This window comes from Lycium ferocissimum, chromosome 7, assembly GCF_029784015.1.
Source record: "Lycium ferocissimum isolate CSIRO_LF1 chromosome 7, AGI_CSIRO_Lferr_CH_V1, whole genome shotgun sequence".
NCBI classification, from domain to species: Eukaryota; Viridiplantae; Streptophyta; class Magnoliopsida; order Solanales; family Solanaceae; genus Lycium; species Lycium ferocissimum.
Window position 1 is genome coordinate 35,277,059 of NC_081348.1, and position 22,352 is coordinate 35,299,410.

Consider the following 22,352-nt stretch of genomic DNA (forward strand, 5'->3'; position numbering starts at 1 on the left):
ATAATTCAAGTCGAATATTCTTGAATAGTATAGACAAAGTTAGCTGAAGATAGAGTTGAAGTTACTTCAACTTAAAAGAAGCATCTTTACTAACTTCTCAGTCAGTTGATAGAAATAAAACTAGCAACATGATCATGTGATGTTATTAGTTTTGAATAGCATTTTTAAGTTTGTGGCAATGATATAAATTTTTTCCTTAAACAGATTTTACACGACTTGAATCTGGGTTAATTATCGAGTCCGATATAACATAGTTAAACAAAAAAAAAAAAGATTATATGTTAATTTCTATTAGGATGATGAATCGGATAAGTTATCTATATATGTATTGTACTCGTTTATAACTTAATTAATCATTCTTTACACATGCAGCCAGCCTCCCGTAATCTTACAGTAAACAAAGATAATTACTCCTACCAAAGTATTATTAGTTAATTAAATTGGCATAAATCTGACATTGAGAGTGGTTTCAGCACTTTGAGACAAACTCGTGACCAACCTAATCATTTTTCAGTACAAGGATCGAAATAAATACTATAGAGCTTGTTCTCCTTCCTTTTTTATTTTATTTTATTGCCGACTTATTTCTAGTCTGTTGGTAAATTATACATGACAAAATTTATTTGAGTTCACATAGAGACGGAATATTTGACCTGGCCGATAAATTCAACTGGCTGCTATATTTTCAACGTGTATTATGATAACTAGTGAAAATAGGGAGTCCGGAACCAAAATGACTCAATAAAAAACCAAGTGAACAAAAATACCCCAATAAAAAAAAAGTTACAAAATTACCTTTAACGCAATAAAATACTGCGCTAAAGCAGTTCACGGAGACGGAGCCGTTAACTGCTTTAGCGCAGTATTTTACTACACTAAAGAATTTTTATTTTTTTTTTGATAGTGAAATACATTATTTCCCAAACTATGACGAATTTATTATCAAATAGACAACAAGAGCCCTTGGTAGCTCGCTACCTTTTTAGCACTTTCAACCCAGGTTTCCATCAATTTTGCCATCTGCACAATAATACCACGAAACAAGTCTAAAGTTAATTTCCAATTTAAGCTGCAAGGTAAAAAATGTGAACACATGATAACTCAGGGCAACAAATAGATGAATAAAAATATAAAATACAGATAAAGATGTGCCAATTCCTCAGAAATTAATCTTTACTTGTATAGTGGTAAGTCTCCAAACATGAAACATCAGTAGAGTACGCAAGGATTGTTGCTGAAGAATAAGAACTGTATAACCATAACCCGTTAGCTTGATCTAGGCCCAATACAGAGTTCCTGAACAAAAAATTACGTGGATTGGCCTTCATACGGACTGCTCTTTAATTTTTGTCCCTTAATTCGCTGGTCTTTATTTTTTGTGCTACTTCTCATTTAATGAAAATTTGTGGGTAAAGTATCATTTTCGCACCAGAGATTGTGGATTTGATCCCCAGCAAAGTAAAAAAAAATAATTAAAAAAAAAAATCGCAAGGCATGGGTTTAGCTAAACCCATGCCTTGTCCAGCAAACGTTTGTGAAAATGAAGTTCTGTCTTAATTTCGCAACTATACCTATAGGCATAGGCTCTATGTAGTTTCATAGAAACCTTTGCTGTGTCCAAAGAATGTTTCTAGGTAACTACACAGCGAATAAGCATAGATTCATATGGTTGCGATTTTTTTTTTTTAACTCTGTTGGGGTTCGAACCCAGGATCCAAATGTCAGGAGTATTTTCGGCTGTTTTTTTTTTTTTTTTTTTTTTTACTTAGGTACTGAAGGACAAAAATTAAAGACCAATAATTTGAGGGACAAAAATTAAAGACCAATAATTTGAGGGACAAAAATTAAACACCACCCCCGAATAGGGATATTCGTGTGAATAACGCGTTTTTGAACCAGAATATAAAAGTTTATAATCTGATCTTCAATCTGTTTCTGTTCTGTTTCTGACGCATTTTGCTTCTTTCCCAACGAATAAATGCTCCACTGTAATATCTCTGTTCAATTTTCATCTGGATTCTTTACCACCTTAAACACTCTTTTTAGTAACTCAACCAGGATACTGAGAAAACATTTCACAGTCATGTTGTACAGGTTAAAAATGGTACTCTGAATGTGAAACTTTTTGGTGCTTCATCAACCATTCCAAACAATATCATGTTCAAATATTTAACTGTGATTCTTTTTTTATTGTTTTCAATTTGATCTGTTTTTTTTTTTTTTTTTAAATTTTTTTTATATGTTTTCTTTTGTTGGGATACCCTTTTCACCTAATTAGGTTTTGTTCTGTTGAAGGCAATATCAATGTGTTATTTGACCTTTTGCTGCTGTACTTGGATCGAGTAGAATTTCCTTTCCATTCTATATGGCTGCTTTATGTTTTCTCAAGAAATTATGTTAGCTTTCTCAGTGCTTTAATGATTCGTCCAATTTTATAAGCAGCATTACATGAACCTTTTATTCTTCAATCTTCTAGTTTTACAAACGCTAATTATTCACCTTGTCTACCGTATAAAACAGCCGATTGTATATTCGCTAAACCTCCTCCACGCACGGGCCATTCTGGCCTAGTATTTTTATATATGGACTAGATTGGATCCTCCATAGTCAAACTTAGTTGGCTGTATTTTGACTTTTTCTTGTTGAAAGTTCTAATTAGACCTTAATAGATCTGCAATTGGAGATTATGAAATAAAAACTCGTTTTAGAGGGAAGGTTAGATTAAAAAGAAAAATTGAAACAAGAACCAGTTCAGCACTGAAACTTCATGTACCACACACACCCACGGATCCTGATTATCATATTAGAATAGTTTTAGGGCGTGTTCTGTTGGGGTAGGAAAATGTTTTAACTTATTTTCTTGTGTTCGATATGTAAGCAAAAAATATTATCTTAAATTTTTTTTTTTTTTGATTACCAAAAAAAAAAATCTAGACAAACACTATGAGGGTTGGGGGTAGGGGCTATGACATTAAGGGTGAAGATGAGGTGTGTTGGCGAGGATGTGAGGACACAATCAATGTGGAGTGTTACTTGTGGAACTAGTTTTTCCTGATGAAAGTTATTTTCCTTATCTTTTAAGTTATTTTCCTCATTTTAAAGAAATTTGGAAATGTTTTTTCTTCCGCCAAAGCTATGTTGTGTTTGGCATTCTAAGGGAAAATCTGTGATTTTAGTGAGATACAAATATTTTATAGCATATAATTCAAGTGGGGTATTCTTTACTAGCAGAGACAGTGAACCGAAAATAGTCTTGATGTGACGAAATAAAACTAGTAAGATGACCCCCGCAATAGTTGTTACCAAATGCTTGTTATTTTGAAGGATATATTTAAGTTTTTAACTCTGAAAAAAAAAAAAAGGAAAAAAAAAAAACTTTGAAAAATCTCGGGTCTTATAATTTAGTTAGGTTAAATTTTCATTCTATTGGTGTAGATTTAATTCCCCTTGTTTTCTTCTGTCCCTTGTCTAGTGTAATGAATCTTTTTTTAAAAGGTATAGTGAGGTGAACAAATTCTTTTGAATGTTTAAATTTCTATTCTCCCTCTTTCTATTAATTGATAATCCAAATATGAGAATGAGAAAAATGATTACACCTCTTCTCCTCCGGGATGCCAGTAAATTATGCGTTGAAATTGCAACTTAGATATAAAAAGATCCTAAAAAGGAAGACGAAGATGCTAATTAATACTCCCTCCATCTGAAATTATTTGTCGTGGTTACTAAAATAGTTGTCTCAAATTATTTGTTGTATTAGAAGTTAAAGGTATAATTATTATTTTTTCCCATTTTACCTTTAGTGGAATTTGTCATTAATGGAGATGACACATAAATAGAGTGAACATTTAATGAAGAGATGTCATAACTTAGACATAATTAAGGATAAAATTAGTCAAATACCCCTCCTAATTAATATTTCTTAAGGGGCGTATAAAACTAAAAAGCTACTGATAATTTGAGACGGAGGGAGTAACTTACTGTACATTGTTAAAATGTTAGTTCGAGAATCGATTGAATAATTGGAAATGTAGTTCGAGAATCGATTGAAGAATTGGAAATGTTTCTTTGATTATTGAGTAAGAAAGTGTAAGTACAAGTGCACAATATTTATGGACGTATTGAGTAACGGGATGAATTGGTTGACTTAAGCAGTTAAGCTAGCGATTTGTTTATAACTTAATTAATCCTCTGTACACATGCAATCTTAGTGGTCGTTTGGTTGCTAGTCAAAATAGTCCCGGGATTACAATCCCGGGACTAATTTATCCCATCTATTGGGATTATTTTATACCATCTAAAAGATGGTATAAAATAATCCCAAAGATAAGTGGGTTAAGAAGGATATAAGTTAAAGACTAATTTTTATACCGCGTTTGGTACAAGGTATAAAATAATCCCGGGATAAATCTATACCTTATACCAAACGTGGTATAAAAATTAGTGCTGGCATAACCCATCTTATACCCTGAACCAAACGACCCTTACAGTATAATTACTCCGACCGACGTTTTGTTATTATATTGGCATAAACCAGAAAGTGAGTGTTTTCCGCATTTTTAGACAAACTCGTGACCAACCTAATCATTTTTCACGTTAAAAAATAGAGCTACTTTTCCTTTCCCTTTTTATATCACTAGTTTTCGTACCTGCGCGATGCGCGATAGTAGTAAATTGCAATAGTAATTATATCTTATTTATAATATCACATAAAATTTAATTACTTCAATATTTAAATTAACATTTTTGCCGATATATTTATTTTTTCTTTATAAGTCAATCTCTAATATTGCTTCTATATCTGAAAAGTAAATTATAGGTTGTTAAAGTAAAATTTTAACACGCTTTTAAGTTTTAAAAAAAAAAAAACTGAAAATCATATTTTCTATACCAATTTTTTCACAAATACTATTGTCAATTATTTACCCGTTTCAATCTATATTAGTATTCTTTGAAAAAATCTATATTAATATTTAATTCTTTTCAAATTATTACTCCTATCCTATTTTCACTCTACTAATAGTAATTATTTATCTTTCAATTAATTAAAAGTTTACTACGGTCAAATTTAAAGTTTATATTTAAAATCAAATTTAAAATAGGGAAAAGGTACAAATATACCCCACAACTTTGCGATTTAGCGCAGATATATCCCCCGCTATAAAAGTGGTGTAAATATATCCTCATATAGTTACAAAATGAATTTAAATATACCCTTTTTTCTTTGATTTAAACTTTTTTTTAAAATCATTTAGTTTATTTTTTAATTAAAAAAATATCACATGGCTTTAAAAAAAAGTCTACCTATTTTTTTATTTGTAGACATATTTTTCTAAAGCCACATGATATTTTTTTTTTCTGGTGGATCAGTTCTCTTTCTTTTATAAAAATGGGTAGATTTATTTTTTTTAAACACATACATTTTTTTAAACGAACCAGACTCGATCCACCAGAAAAAAACTTACCATGTAGCATTAGAAAAATATGTCTATTAATAAAAAAAAATGAGTAGACTTTTTTTTTAAGCCATATGGCATATTTTAAAATTAAAAAAATAAGCTAAATGATTTTTTTTTTAAATTCCGTTAGCGAAAAGGGTATATTTGCAGCATTTTGTAACGGCAATGGTATATATATACCACTTTTTTAACGGGGATATATCTGCTCTAAATCGCAAAATTGAGGAGTATATATGCACCTTTGTCCTTTAAAATATAAACAAACTTAAAAGTAAATACACTCCATGTCGTTAGATTTCTAGTTAATGTTTTGTCTAAAAGTTACCTTGTGATTTTGTACAATTCTCTTTAAGAAAAAATTAACACATAATTTATTCTTGACCAAATTTCTAATTGGTTAGATAATTCCCATCTTTTCTCATTTTTTTTCATTCTAATTTTTTGTGCTATAACAATAGTTTCACATACACAAGTTAGAGCCCGTTTGCCTTGTTTATAAAAAGTCAAGTTCATAGCCTTTTATGTTCAAAAAAAAAAGTAGAAATTCCAACTTATTTTTTTTTTGGCTTATAAGTTCAAGTTTTCGTAAATTTATAAGTTCTTTAGATAAACTAAGTTAAATGGGTCCAATTATTTTTTTGAGCTTATTTTAAGCACAAAAATGATTTTTAAATTCTTCTACCAAACACTCAAAAAAAAATACTTATAAGCCAACTTATAAGCCAATCCAAACGGGCTCTTAATCACCTAACTTGCCTGTTACCGAAAAGTTATAAAGAAGAGCTTGGATATACATATATCCAAAGCATTGATATGAAAATATATTCATCAAATAATTATATAAAATAATACTTTTGCAGAACCTAGAAAAGAAAAATGGATGGCCGAAGCATAAATGATTTTAATAACAGTAATGATAAATGATTTCCTAATTAAATTATACTATTTTAGTGATTTGATAACAACTTGACTTTTCACTTACATGTATAAAGAAATCTAAATAAACGTGAGGATACTATTTTAGTGATTCCATAACAACTTGATTTGATCTATACTCTTTACATTTAGTTGTTGCTAATACGTTCAAGACGGTTGTCATTGCTATTCATTTAAAAATCAACAATGCAAAGCTTGAAATTTACGAAGGAAATCAAAGTTAATACTTGATAAAGTAACTTGATATATAGTTTAATTTGATTGTCTCGGTTTGTCTTCATTTAAAAACAGCAAGCAGAGACGCATTTAGATTATAGGTGGGGGTTCAATTGAACCCATAACTTTCAATTTGGAGCATATATTTATGTGTAAAAAATGACTAAAATTATAATAATAGTAGATACAAAACCATAACTTAAATTATATAATGAGTTCAATGCTAAAAATATTTAAGATCCATAGAGTTTAAATCCTGGATCCGCCCCTTGATAGCACGAAGTATAAGACCTAAAGAATAAGCTTTTCTAAATAAGTAACAAACATATGAATCTCTAATCTTGTTAATTAGCAGAATGAAATTAAAACAAATCATCAAACATTCATGTGAACAATATTGATAAAAACTGACCAAGATGATTGCAATTGGTGGTGATAGAAACTAAAATGGTTTAATTCCGTCAATTCTTTACTCATTGGTCATTGCAATCTCTTTATCTTCTTCAGTGTCTAAAATCACTATAAAATAAGAAAATTTATGAATTTTTTTATTTTACCTCTAAATTATATTATCTGTGGCAACTGCATCCAATGTATCATAGCCTAAGTGAGAAGAAACCTCTGCAAAAGGAAAACACACAACACAAAAAAACGTTAGTATTTCTGGGTATAAAGCAAATAACAAATTAATGGGTGCAATTTTTGAACAGCTATAACGTATTCATAGCGGGTTTCTTCATAAATAGTTAAATGACAGCAATTGAGTTAACACCCGTTAGGTAACCTATTGGAATTAACTATATAAAAGGATAAGACCTATTTGAATTGACAAAATATCTTTGAATTATGACATCATGATTAATATTATAAAATGGATAATAGCACACGATTTTTTTGGTTGGTAAAGTGGAGTGTATAGCATTTTTTTTTTTTTTAATTTATCATGCACATATGTCATCTTATTTAAATTAAAAATCTTTTTTTTTTTTTAAGATGATAATTATCATAGAAAAAGATTACAACTTTTTTGAAGAAATACCAAGTCTAAGGGATTACAGTTTTTATGTATCTATCTACCCATCTAGGTATAACAGGACAATTGAAAAGAGATTCAATTCAATCCAAATTCCAATTTCTCTTATCTCAATTCAAAATTTTACATATTCCAAGTCAAAGTCAAACCTTCTCATCTCAATTCAAATATCATAATCTTTGAAATATTAATTTATTAATTTTCTTTTGAATTTAATTTTGTCCTAATTCTCATTAACTTTGTCCTAAAGTTGCTCTTATCGCGCCGCCACTTGGCTTAACCACATTCTTTTTTCCTATTTTATATATATATATATATATATATATATATATATATATATATAGATAGATAGATAGTCCGTTTTGGTAAATATAACATGACAAAGAATGATTTTGACTGTTCATAAACTCCTCCGTTCATTTTTACTTGTCCAGTATTCTAAAAATATATTTTCACTTTTACTTGTCACTTTTAGCATATCAAGATAAGATAAAAAAAAAAAATCAGTTTTACCCATAGCATTAAGAACTCAATTGAAATCATTTCAAGTTCATAAAAAATATGTACCAATTAATATGGATATCATGGTAAATTATGCACTTCATTTAATATTTCTCAAGGGGTCAAGTAAAAGTGAACAAAGGGAGTCGTGGCAATTTTGACCTGACGGGGAAATTCGATGGTAACACTTATTTCCATTTATTGTTTCCCATCATGTCATTACAGTGCTTCTATTACAATAAATAAACAGTCGTATTAATTAAACATACAAGTAACAATAAAGGTTTATTTCCCCAAACTATGAAGATTCTATTGTGGATTACACAAATATTGTGTAACTGCTTAAAATAATAGCGTTGAAAGCTTGCTACTTTTGGCCTCTTTCAACCCAGGTTTCCATCAATTTTGCCATCTGCGTAAACAGGTCTAAAGTTAAATTTCCGCCAATTTAAAGCTGCACGGTAAAAAATGTGGAGACATGGTAACTCAGGGCAACAAATAAATAAGACTATAAGCATAAAAATATGTAAATTCCTCAGAAAATTAATCTTTACTTGTGTCGTGGACATGGTCTCCAAAAATGAACACATCAGTAGAGTATGCAAAGAATGTTACTGAAGTTATTAGGAGGAGAAGTGTATAACCATAACCCTTGATCTAGCCCCAAAAACACGGTCCAGTTTCAGAAGCCACACCCACTTGGATAGTTATAGGCCTATAAGGCCATAACATGGAGGCCCCAAAGTTAGATTAATCCGGATAAAATTCAGTAATTTCCACTTTTCAGCCTCCATATATATTTTTAAAAGTAGCCACAATTTTGGAGTTTCAATTCAAAGGTGAAATAAGACGTTATCATGAAGTTTCACACGTCGAATTTAGAACTCCATGACAATGATTATTTTCAATTACAAGGCTGAAAAGTGGCTAGCCCTCACTATTGCTACGATTGATGAATCCAGGCAATATTTTCTTCTAATTTTTTCGTAAAACTAATCGGACATATAAATTAACTAAAAATATTGGGACCTTCTTCTACATGAATATGTTATTTCAGATACTCCACTTCCATGAAGTCCATGAGGGGATCCTTCATTTTACATAAAACAAAATATATCCATGACTAGGGAGTACTAATGGAATGGTAAATTACAATTATTGACATATAGAGAAATATCAATAGCAGAGAATCTAATTATGTACATGGAAAATCAAGACCGATGAGTGAATGTTTGGTAAATCAAGCTTCAAATAATCGACTATCAAATTTAGTTGGTTGTTATTGAGTATAACTTTGTGGTTCTTCATTCAAAATCCTCTTTAATTGTGTTAACATTTTGTCCTACCTTTTTAAACTAGGTTCTTGGTTCAAAAAAAATTCCCCAACTAAATTTCTATGTCAAGGTTCTTAATCCAAAAAGCTTTGTTTTTCCTCATCGCATAAGGGAGTAGTTATAGATGTACAATTAGGAACGAGTAACTATAGAGATTTGTAGCAATGATGTTTTAGTTTGACTTCTTTAATCATTTATTGTGTCATAGAGTTCTTATTCGTTCAATTTTTTTCCATAATTCAATAAAATACGGGTAGCTACAGCAACATTAAATTAAAATTCAATTAAGGTCTAAGATGTTTGAACCAGAAAAGGCCAAATACAGCTTGACCATGAAAGTCAAACTACAACAGTTGCAAAGTTCACCAGAAAATTTCTGATAACCCAAGAAAGAAATTATACTAGAAAAAATGAGAAACGGAAAAGGAAAAATAGAAGGAATATACCTGGTCCGCACCTAATCTGGCACTTGCCCGCACAACGCCGGAACAGACGGTCTGGAAATTAACATATTCTACTGTTAATTTTTTATTTTTTTTGGCTATGAGGTCTAAAGAATTCAAAAGAAAGCATTCAAGGATGCAATCAACCATAAGAGATCCGATGATGGTTATTTTATTTTTATCTGTTGAAATTTCAGTAGACGCTGATCTGGTGCAAAGTAATACTAAGTACTCAATAAAATAATAGAGGTTGATCCGAACACCACCATTATTTTAAAAATAAATAAATAAAGAGGAAGAGGGAGAAATAATGGGACATATACCAGGGAGACCAACGCAGGCAGTTTCACAAGAGTCATAGCAATTAACGCCTTGAGCATTGACAGTGTCTATGTTGGCCGATAAAAGGATGATGAACACCATAGCCATAGCAGTCACTCCTATCATTCTCTTCTTATCCATTTTTTCTCTCTCTCTTACTCTATGCTTTTCATTGGTTTTATACTATTGTCAAGACCGTCGGTAGAGATTTTCCTTTAATGGGAACCTTATTTATATATCCCTTTGCATGTGCAGTCACTTTTATTAGTGCCTAGTGGACAAGTGGGAGCTGAGAGATATTGTTAATTTTCCTTCATATTATTGGATTATACTTTGGACCATTTAAATAAACTTTGACTAGAATTGAGTACAAAGTTAATTAAGTCCTAACTTTATTTTATTTAAGGGAAAAGATTTGCCCATCTACTTTTGAAAAAGTTTAATATTGCCTTCCGTTATACTATTGATCCATATACACCCTTAACGTTATACTATCGGTCCATGTATGTCGTCCTTAATGTAAGAAGAAGAGTTGCATAGATGGGTTAACTGCATAGATGAACCGATAACTTAGAGTAATATAAACCTTTTTTCAATAGTGGAGAGCCAAATATGACCCTTTTCCCTTTATTTAATTTGATCTTCCGTCGTTTTTCTTCTTCTTCAATGTTTGATACTGTAAGCTGAGTAGACTTAGCATCTTTGTTTGGTTTTAGCACTTTTAATTATTTTCAAATTCGGATTTATCTTGAAATAATTCGCAATTAGTGCCGAAGCGTGAAATTAAAAGGTAAAAGATGGTGAACAGTATTTGCCTAATTTTCTAATCGCAACTGTTTTTCTTTGTTAATAAGAAAATAAATTGAGTTAGCAATGACGAGAGTGTTATTAGATTTGAACTCTTGAGACTTTTAAATTGTAATAAGAACTCCACTAAACTTATTTGCACGAGCTTACATGCGTTGTGATGGCAATTGACATTTGGCAAGTGCAAAGTTAAGTGCGCATAGGTGAGTTTGCTTTTGTTTCTTTCTTTTTTCTTTTTTCCTTTCTTCGCGCTTTCCTTTTCTAGTTTATTATTTTTTGCTAATATTTATTTTTCTGATATATTGAATTTTCCTTGCAAAAAAACCGATGTAAACTTGCTTCAAATTCGAGTGATCTAGTCTAACTTCCATACATAGTCAAACTTATCGAAATGTATTTGACCATTTCAAAGTTCATCTTTTTTTGACCATTTCAAAGCACTTTGACTTTTAATAGACCTTTCTTTTTCTTTTTCTTTTTTTAACTTTTATAGATCTGATCTTCATGAAATTTGATTTTTATAAGTACATGAAATTGGACAATTTCGAACGACAAACCTCGTCTAAAAGGGGTGGATAAAAATAAAAAGAGAAATTGAACTAAGAACTATATAGTTAATTGTCAACAACAACCATTATTTGATAGTCAATTTTAGTAATAAAGCTTTACCAAACCAGGTCGAAAATCAATGTAGGTGACATGAAGGATAAGGTATAATAATAGTATTCCGGTGATATTTTCGAATTGTAAATATAGGCATAATGTCATTTTTTTTTTCATTTCGGTGAAAAACATTTTCCTCGAATAAGACATTTCTACGCAATAAACTACCAAACGCAAGAAAATTCCCCTAATTTTTCTTATCATATATCAAAAACAGACCTAGCTACCAACTAATTTACGATTAGCTATTTCTACTCATTTCTCATCTTACACATTAAACCGTCTTATCTGAATTCACTCATACTTCATGGTGTCGAACAGAAGTATCCGAATTCACTTATTTTTCAATTAGAAGGACGGTCAAAAAGCAAATTTCTATTAAAACGTCCCCTAGAAAATATTTTCATGTAAAAAATGATTTACCTTGAAACATTATTTTGTGGATCATTTTCATGTGCTTAGTTGGGTTAATGCTCACACTACTAGTAGAATGTGCGAGATGAGTCTATAGTGTTATCTTTCTGCACTACTCAGCTTCTTAAAAAATACTGCTAATTCTCCTTTTCTTTTTCTTTTTTCTACTCTGTTGGTAAATATAACATGAGAAAGAACGATTTGAGTTCATACACAGCGTTGGCAAATTTGACTTTGAGCTGACTAGTAATGAACTGGCAATTATAATTTCATATACGTAGTTTCACCATCATACATTGGATCTATTACAGTAAAGATTCATAGTTGTAATTAAGCATAAACATAAAAGTAACATTTATTTTCTCAAACTATAAAGAAATTATTATCAAAGACACTTATTATTTAGCTTCGATAGCTTGCTAGTACTTTTGAGCACCTTCAACCCAGGTTTCCATCAATTTTGCCATCTGCATAATGAAGAATCTAAAGTTAAATTTCGAATTTCAGCTGCACGGTTAAAAAAATTAGAGACACGGTAACTCAAGGCAACAAATAATTACAGATAAAAACCTGAAAATTTCACGACGAATTAAACTTTATCGCTATAGTGTGCGTCTCCAAAATCAACTTAGCAATAGAGCATGCAAAAGATCAACGTTGTTACTAAAGTTGAAGAACTGTGTAACCATAACCAGTTATAAGAAGAAAAATTGGCCATAGCCACAACTAATGTGGGATACCTAACATCCCGCAATTGGAGCGTGACAACATAATATGTGGGCTAAACATCAGGCAAACAAATATATGGGACATGCACGACTTTGATACCATGCTAAAAAATAACCTAGACTCTTAACTCAACTACTTCAACAACATCTAGTCTTCGAACAATGTGATATCTCACACCGTGTAAATCCTTAACCCTTTCACCTCTTAGTTACTAAGGGTGAATTATGGCCAATACCGAGTATATAAGCAGTAATTTCAAATCCAGGAATTAATCGTACTCTAACAACTCTACGTAACGCGTGAAATTGGTTAAGCATTTTGTTCAAACAAATATAGAGCCGGAATAGATGGGTTAGTAGCTGTTGCAGTTCTTCCTCCTGAGCTGAAATTGATTATTCAAGTAGAAGGGGGTAAACTAAGAAGTCATATTACTGAATCTGTATAGAAGAGTTACTTGTCAAAATAATACCCAGAATAAGTAAATCTACGCCAGCACAGTTAGTAAGTGTTAGGAGAAATTAGTATAAGAAGTTGTGGATACACTTCTTAATAATGAAATCCTTGAACAACCAATGAGGGAGATCATAATAAAGTTTAAGAGTCATTTTTTGATGTAATTGAAGGCAAAAAGGAAAGAATTCGTGATACTCTTTTGTGCAACATCTTTGAGCAAAGAATATCTATATATTGTACTTGAATTATTCCCGTCAATATTACTACTCATACTAAAACTTACAAAATTATTCAAAAGAATTAGTCAAAAATTAGTACATACGGTAAAGATTATTCAAGACCATATAAAAATTAAAAAAATTGCATGTCCACCACGGATATGGGACACTAACAATACTTTGGGTCATTCTCACTTTATTAAGCATTTTAATATTCAGTTTGAATTGTGAAAGTTATTATTTCAAACCCTCTTTTTCATAGTTCAATTTAATATGCATGTCTACAACGACAGTAAATCAGCATAAGTAAAGATCAGATCAATTAAGGTCTAAGAACTTTGAACCAAAAAAAGGTCAAATACAGCTCACTAAGTTTTGAGTGTTTGACTATGAAAATCAAACTAGAACACTTCTTTCAGAAGCAAAGTTCAAAAGAAAAAGAGAATTACCTCCGCATCTTTTGTGGCACTTCTTATCACAACGCAGGTATTCCTTCGCTGAAAAATCAACAAATTCTTACTGTTATAAACAACTTTTTTTTTTTTTTTTTAAAGTTTTCATGGTAGTATTTCATTAAATAATTCATAAGGAAAGCAGTCATAGGTTCCCCTTACAATGGCATAATTAGGTTAATGAAAAGGGATGCAACTGAACCCCGTCACTAAAAAAATATACTATGTGAATAAAGTTAAATACAAGCTGTTGTACAAAAGTTCTAGTAAAGTGACAAGGAGGTCAAATATTACTACTTTTGCATCCCTTTATGTAAATTTCAGACTTTGTCACTGTTCTCATCTATCTAAGTTTTAATGAATACATTTAACCAATTGCACTGATAGAAAGTAGTCCAGTCAAACATCTCTATAAAAATATCGTTGGCTCTAAAAAAATTTGGTTGTTATATACATATAATAATATTGATACAATAGTATTGACATTTAGATAGTATTTTATTGTTATAGAAAAAAATATATAAAATTTAATTTTTAATTATCAAATTCTAAGTTTATTCACACTTTGTATAACGAAAAAAAAACTTTTAGTACACTTTGTATAACGAAGGAAAAACTTTTAGTGATAAAATATATATACTCATATGATATTCTTTATCATAAATAGTGTATTAAAAGATCAAATATTTGGTCAAAATCATAGATATTCTATTTTTATAAAGATGATTAAATATTATATTAAAAAAAAAAGATAATTGTACATGAGGTAATTTTACAAAAATTATGTTGCGATAAAATTATTGCTGCTGTTATAGGTAAAAAATTCTAATAGAGAAATAAAATATAACATGAACAATTGATTCAAAAAAAACTTGACTGTTATAGAAAGATGTTATATACGAATGCTGTTATAGAGAGATCTGATTGTAATAGGCACCAATAATATAATTGTAGTATCTATAAGCTGACTCGAACAATATGTTATTAAAAAAGAGAGATAGAAATGAAGGCATACATGGGAGACCAGCGCAGCCAGTGTTACAATTGTCATAGCAATTGACGCCTTGAGCATCGACGATGTCCATGTTGGCCGACAACAGGATCATGAACACCATAGCCATAGCTGCCACTGTCATCATTTTCTTCTCCATATTTTTGCTCGTACTTTTTTGTTTTTCTCTATGCCTTTTAGTTCTATCGGGTGTGAATATATAGAGGACTGTCGGTAGATATTTTCGTCTACTATGGGAAACTTGTTTATTATATCCCGTCGTAGTTCTTTTCATTAGTGCCACAGTGGACAAGTGGCAGAGGATATTTTGTGAAGTTTTAATCGGATTAGAATTTGGATTAGATCAATTTAATTTGGACCATTTAATAAATTTGACAGAAATTATCAAACTTTATATCTTACTTTTGCATGGACAAGACTAGATTCGATCTTCAATATAGTCAAACTTAGTTGGCTGTATTTTGACCTTTTCTTGTTCGAAGTTTGTAGACCTTAATAGATCAGATTTTCACGGAAGCTGATTATGCAGCTTTATACAAGCATATATAAAATTGGAGAATTATGATTACGAACCAATGACCACGTTTCAAAGGTAAAAGGCAGTCCGATGCAAGAAGTATTCCGTGTTAGCAGAATTCGAGAAAGACTGCACCTTAAGATGTGTGATGTTGCCAGCTTACTTTATACAAACATTATTGACTGCTTTTATGGTTCAAAAATAAAATTAAATAAAAAAAAAAGTGGAAACAAGAACTAATAATAAAATTCGATGCACCACGTACTCACCCACAGATGTTGATTATCATTTTAGAAAAGTCAACTTTTTTTTATTAATCGATTTAATAAATGAAAAGATTATGCTTGAAAAATATTTTATTGATCCTTTCTGGTGTTGATAAGCTTTTACTAGAGTCGATCGAGGGTCTTTTGGATACAACCTCTGTACCTTTCAAGGTAGGGCTATCCTCCCCACCCCAAATCGACTCCACTTTGCGAATTACACTGAGTATTTTATTATTGTCGTTGATCCTTTATGATGTTTGTTTGGAAATAAATACTTTAGGTGACATGTAATAATGGTGAGGATAAGATAGGATATGAGTACATCTGCTGCTACTTTTGAGTAGTATGGGTAGATTATCATGTCGAAGTCGTGTCGGTTGAAACTAGTAGTCTAGTACTACTGGTTACAGTAATAATTAACTACATTTCGATCTCAAATAAGTTGGTTGAAATATATAATAGAGTAAAAATCGAGATATTTGTAACGAAATATAACTACAGTGCAAAACAAAATAAGAGTTTTTTTTTTTAAAAAATACTTGACCCATTTTATTTGGTATTGAAACAGGTGATCTTGGTTTAGATTAGAATTTATAACCCCATCATGAACCAGTCATTTGGGAGTCCGGAACCAAAAAGGTATAAAAATACACAAAAGATAAACTAAAAGGGAGCAGTCAAAAATTTATATACCAAAAGGGGTATAACGTGGATTAGCCCACGTTATACCCCAACTTTTTTTTTTCACTTGTCAGATTCACCAAACAGAAAAAAAAAAAAAATTACGTATAACGTGGACAGATCCACGTTTTACAAAATATATTTGTAAATCGTGGATCAGTCCACGTTATACAAATATATTTTGTAAAACGTGGATCAGTCCACGTTATGCCTTTCATTAATTTTTTCCCCGACGATTTACAAATAGTTTGTAAGACGTTGCCACTATTTAAATCATATTCGGTTGTGTTTTTAATAAAAATAATTTATTGATTTTTTTAATTTTTAAAGCATATAGTTAATTTTAGTGAATAACTCAAATAAATATTTTAACACATGCAATAATTAAATATGTGTTATATATGCGAACAAAAATAAAAAATAAAATATAAGTTAAATAAATGTCACACATTAACTAAGTAATAAATGCTAAATTACATGATAACTATTAAACGGCACAAGACATGTTATGTATTCTTGGAAGATTACATAAGGAAACAACAATCGTACAAGTTAAGAAAAAACATAAAAACCAACAAGCAACAACAACTACCGATTTACTCGTTGGGCCGATTCTTGTTATGACCTGTTTGCTTGCACGTACTACACTTTCTAGCCATACGAAAGGAGTTATATCCATTTCATTCCTCCTTCTAGTTGTAGTCCGCGTTCGAAGTTCGCTCGTATTCATGTTTTGCAATTAAACCAAGGGAAAGGTGGCCAATATGCCTCATCACCCAACGGTGAAAAATTTTCACCGTACGTTTGCTTGTAAAACCTGCAGAATCGTAGTACTTGCTAACATAGTCCTTTGGTTGAATTCCGCGGATATCACAAAATTTAATTGCGTGAACATGGCATATGGTAGTTTCTCCACTTCCCACACGAACACTTTTTCCTTCTACAGAGACTTTATGGATATTTTCGCCCTTACCTTCGTGTGCAAATGTCGAATCTCAAAGACCCTTCGGCTTGCATTGTATTGCTGCACGTCAATATGCTTTAGGGACCTCTCCCAAGTATTCGTCAAACTTCTTTTCAACAGCCGCACGGCCAAAACTTTTTATCCGCAATCAACAAATCAGCAAGGGTGCTTCTCTCAACAAACCGATCAACAAGATTTTTAAACGTATAACGGACCATGGCAAGAACGGGCAAATCACGAGCTTTCTTCAATAAACCGTTGTAAGACTCGGAAACATTCGTTGTCATAGCTCCTCACCTATGACCGTTGTCCTTATGCAATGTCCATTTCTCATCCGGAAGAGATTTTAACCACAGATACGCTGGAGGTGACATTGTTTTGATTTGTTCCATCCTCATTTTATACTTCTTCTTCTGGTGTTCTGTAGCCGCCAACCACATTAGGTTCTCAAGGTCACTGTTGAGGAACTTTTTATTGAAGTTGCTTTTCAAATGTCGAACGCAAAACCTATGGTGTGTGGATGGTGGTTGTAACCAATCATGTGTTTGGACACATTACAAGATGCCCTAAGACACATCGAAAATAAGTCCAATTCCTTGTCTCTCGAACAATATGTCTCCACAACAACACAAGGAACCACGTCCAAGACTCAAAGCTCTCACGTGCAACAATAGCATATGCAAGTGGAAAAATGTTATTGTTCGCATCAATTCCAACAACAATTAGCAGTTTCATCTCATACTTACCGTACAGATGAGTACCGTCTATTGAGATGACAGGCCTACAACTTTTGAATCCATCGATGCTTGGTTTATAAGCCCAGAAAAGAAACTTGAAGATGTGTTCACCTTGCATTGTAGTTGATTGATGCTCCCACTCAACAACGGTTCCCGGATTGAAATATTTTAAGGCAGCCATGTATCGGGGCAATGTCTTGAAAGAGGTTTCAAAATCACCAAATACCATTTCAATAGCTTTCTTACGCCCCTTTTGTGCTTTTCTATAATTAGGAGTAAACAAATGCAATCCTTTTATTTTTTCCCCGAACAATACCGACTTAATATCGATGTATGGATCGACCATAATATATGGTATCGACGTAAGTAGCGATTAGGCAGACCGTTCAAATTGAAATGATCCTTTCGTAATCATCCATGAGACAACATGTGGTGGAGATCCGTTTATATCGCCTTTCACATACCATTTGAAATTTCTCTAAAAACGGATCATCCACTCACATCCCAACATACGACGCTTGCAAATAACCCTCCAAAATTTACCTTTGGACTGATCACAAATGAACTCTTTCTTTTCTTTGAGACAATATTGTCTCACTGCCTTTCATTTCCTGCTTGTTCTGAAATAACATACCTAAGTGCATAATACAAGGAAAATTATCAACCCCCTAAAAATGGGCCAACAAATAAAAAGAATATTCATTGCCACCATACTAACTCGATTCGATAAATTCAGGTTTTTTACAATCCCAAAGTGCATATCGAAAGCGGACCGTCATCTCTCATGAAAGCAAAATCATCCGGGCCTTCTTTTGTGTTATCCAAATACGGAATCGCATTAGAATGGTAGTTAACGTTACCATCACTTCGAGCAGTAATGTCTTCATAAGAATGACCATCATCATCAGATGAGTGATCATCGTCTGTTTCTGTGTGATCTAATGGGATATTACTATCTGACTCACCGGAGTGATCATTAGCTATATTATTATTGCTAACAATTTGTGTGAGCTGAGCTGGGCATATCTTGATCAAAACGAACCTCTTCCTCATCAACCAACTGGTGATCCACGGGACCTCGACCTCGTCGTTACTCCGATTGGCGTCCCCTCATACCACGCGCCGTGTCCTGGTACATTAGGACGTTGATGGCGACGAGGCACTTGCATAGTAGTCGCTCAACATACTCAAAGCCAATGGTGTATAATTGGGAGCGAAACTCAACATCGTCCCCGCAGGCAAGACAATGCAGCCATGGACCCCCGTATTAACGTAGCTAAACATCTCTGCTATTTCCTTCACTTCATTAGACTTGGTTGGATCTTGGATAGTCTGTGAGCCAACTCCGTACGATTCTTGATGTCAAAGCCTAAAAAAAATAAAAAAAAATTAACAAGATTTGATAGTGGTCTAAGACACCTATAAAGACATCAAACATCTAATGGAATGTAATGTACGTGCATCGTGCCTCATGCACGTCGCCATGTGTTGGTATCCTCTATGCACATTACGCGCACGATTTCCTATAAAAGTGCGCGAGTGACGTCGATACCAACAAAAATACTCTGATAATGACTCTGGGTCTTTAGTTTCATACTCGGCCAGAATTACCCTTTGTCGACGATTTTCCCACCAAAACTCTGTTTGTGCAAAATTTTCTTGATCCTCTACTGTTATAGCATACCGTTTGTCACGTTTGTAATGAAAGGATCAATCAAAGACATGGTCCCGAATATGTTATAAGCTTCCTACCGAATCGTTCGAGAACGCGATTCTTCGGCATGCGCCACTCTCGATAGATCCCACAAATGAGAGGAACCTGCGCCATCCAAATTTCTTGGCCACGCCGACACCACTCAGGGAGTCCATTAATGATGGCCTCTGAATAAGGCTGCCACACAAACTACAATAGAAAGAACATAAAATTACATGATAATAAAATAAATAAATTACACATAAGAGTAACAATAATATCAAAACGCCATTAACAACCATAATTATGATAAAATATCTGACCATCTGTTAGGTTGTCCAATACATCCCTACATATGGGTAGCACAACACGTGCCTCATTTTCGCGAGCTTTACGATGAGTCCACTTTAATCGCAAGAGCCGTGTGTGGTCAAGGGGTTCATCACTGGCCGCATCGGTATAATTCGGCTACAAGCCCAAACACTATATTAAAAATTTAAAATAAATACATAAAAACCTTATAACTATCAAATAGGACAACCAAATAAAATTATATAATTTTAAAGGTCACGTACCCGCAATAAGGAAAACGAATCCACACACATCCTTGGCTTTCTTCAACGAAGCGCGCATAAACAAGTATACAAATATGACAATGTCGCCGCTCCCCAAGCTTGTCTACTCATTGCTCTAAGGTCACGCATGTCAAGCAAATAGTCTAAATTAAGTAAGTCACCGGACTTATCCGGAAATATCATGGCGCCACAAAGCCATAGCAAGTACAACCTAACGCGCTGTTGCACAACAATTTATGGGGTCTAATCTGTAATGTCATCTAAGCCTCTAACATATTCAATTAATTTATTTAGTTCTAACCTACTAATACCATTAAAACAATCCAGACCGGGTGCCCAACCAATAAGCTCATGGATTAATTGTTGCCACCCAACAATACCTATATTTCTAGCATTGACATCATTCAAAATACTTGGGATTACCATCAACAACCATACCAAACATGATCTCAATATCTTGTAATGTGATGGTCGCCTCACCCGTACGCAGATGAAATGTGTGCGTCTCAGGACGCCATCTCTCTATAAGTGCAATGATGACTGCCCAATCATATGATACACATCCTACCTCTACTACTCCCCTATATCCACACAGGCCAAAGTAGTCAAGGATGCGAGGATGAAAAGGATGGCGCTTCACGTGCTTCCAAAATTCGGTATCCGCGCAGCGTAAAAATAGGCATCCGGTCGGTCCTCTCAAGGCACCATCCCATACAGCCTGTGATTGATGCTTCTCCTGGAGTGTTAACACATCATACACTTCTGGCCCCGGATGTACGCATACCCGTGGAAGCTCCATACCTTAGATAAAAAAATTAAAAAAAATTAAAGTCCAGATCAAGCTATTTGGAGTAACTTACTATTAAAAAAAAAATATATTATTCCAATTTTAGCAGAACAAATATGCACTGGCTAGATAAAGTCGACTTCCATTCGCCTTATTTAGAAACCACTGATAGTGGACCACATTAATACCTATAAGGTATAGACAAAATAATTATCCACCCACTTAGACTTAGGTCCCATATAATAAAGCATTATCATGACATTTTAAGTATCTTTTTTTTGGGCTACTGAGGCATCAATTAAATTTCACTTTTCTGACTATATAAATATCACATTAAAGGTATAATAATCCACAAAAATAATGTTGGACCGTTGATAATGTTAGCCACTTAGGAGTAGATCTTCCTAAAGCTCTTATGTAAATATCTAAGCGCACTAATTTTTAATTGGAGAAAACATGTATTCAGTTGAGCATTGAAAAGGAAACACATGTATTATCAGATAAGAGTGTCACCAAATCAGCCAAATTTTATATAACAATCCACAAAAATAACAGTAACATAACAACAAATTTCTTCAAAAGTGCTACTAAATAAATCAGACATTTTATATAATAATGCTTCTAACAATCATATCTTAAGTTCAAATTAAAATAACACAAATAAGACAAACATATATCGTATACGTATTAAAATAACACAAATAAAAAATAACAATTAAGATATATAAGACAAATAAATATTCTACATCTACTAGAAATATACAATTATATGAGCTAGAAAAAATACCTTAATTTAGATAGCAACAAAAGATAAGAATAAACAAGTTGCTCCAAAAATTAGACTGTAACCGCAAGGTTTTAAAACAAAATAAATGGAGGAGAAGGAAAAGGAGAAGGAGATCAAAATTCTGTAAGTTTAGAAGATGGAGGAAGAGGCAGAGGAGACGATGAAAAATTTAGGGCAACAACTGAATGAGAATCGTGGTCAGTACCACGTTTTACAAATATATTTTGTAAAACGTGGATCCGTCCACGTTATACGTAAAAAAAAATTTTGTTTCGATTTGGTGATCTGACAAATGAAAAAAAAAGTTGGGGTATAACGTGGGCTGATCCACGTTATACCCCTTTTGGTATATAAATT

At 32.4% G+C, this 22,352-nt stretch overlaps 1 protein-coding gene across 3 annotated transcripts; it reads right to left on the minus strand.

Moving 5' to 3' along the window:
- Positions 1-900: 900 nt before the first annotated feature.
- On the minus strand, positions 901-15,322 carry LOC132064638 (uncharacterized). Of its 3 annotated transcripts, none has more exons than XM_059457691.1 (3): positions 14,992-15,322; positions 9,923-9,973; positions 901-1,020 (listed from the first exon to the last, which is right to left on the minus strand). In XM_059457691.1, the coding sequence occupies exons 1-3, from the start codon at positions 15,260-15,262 to the stop codon at positions 992-994; spliced, it is 351 nt and encodes a 116-aa protein (XP_059313674.1). In that variant the 5' UTR covers positions 15,263-15,322; the 3' UTR covers positions 901-991. The 3 variants fall into 3 exon arrangements, 2 of the variants coding, with proteins under 2 accessions (XP_059313674.1, XP_059313675.1); XR_009416597.1 differs by lacking the exons at positions 901-1,020; positions 14,992-15,322 and adding exons at positions 8,317-8,554; positions 10,243-10,454; XM_059457692.1 differs by lacking the exons at positions 901-1,020; positions 9,923-9,973 and adding exons at positions 12,369-12,591; positions 13,974-14,021 and having other exon boundaries at positions 14,992-15,262.
- Between the last annotated feature and the right edge of the window lie 7,030 nt (positions 15,323-22,352).

Excerpts from the sequence above, each read along its gene's own strand:
- LOC132064638 (XM_059457691.1), bottom strand. The coding sequence starts at position 15,262 with ATGAAAAGAACTACGACGGGATATAATAAACAAGTTTCCCATAGTAGA. Across the intron at positions 9,974-14,991 it reads TGGCTGCGCTGGTCTCCCAT|ACCGTCTGTTCCGGCGTTGT; the intron begins GTATGCCTTCAT and ends GTTAATTTCCAG. Across the intron at positions 1,021-9,922 it reads CCAGATTAGGTGCGGACCAG|ATGGCAAAATTGATGGAAAC; the intron begins GTATATTCCTTC and ends ATTATTGTGCAG.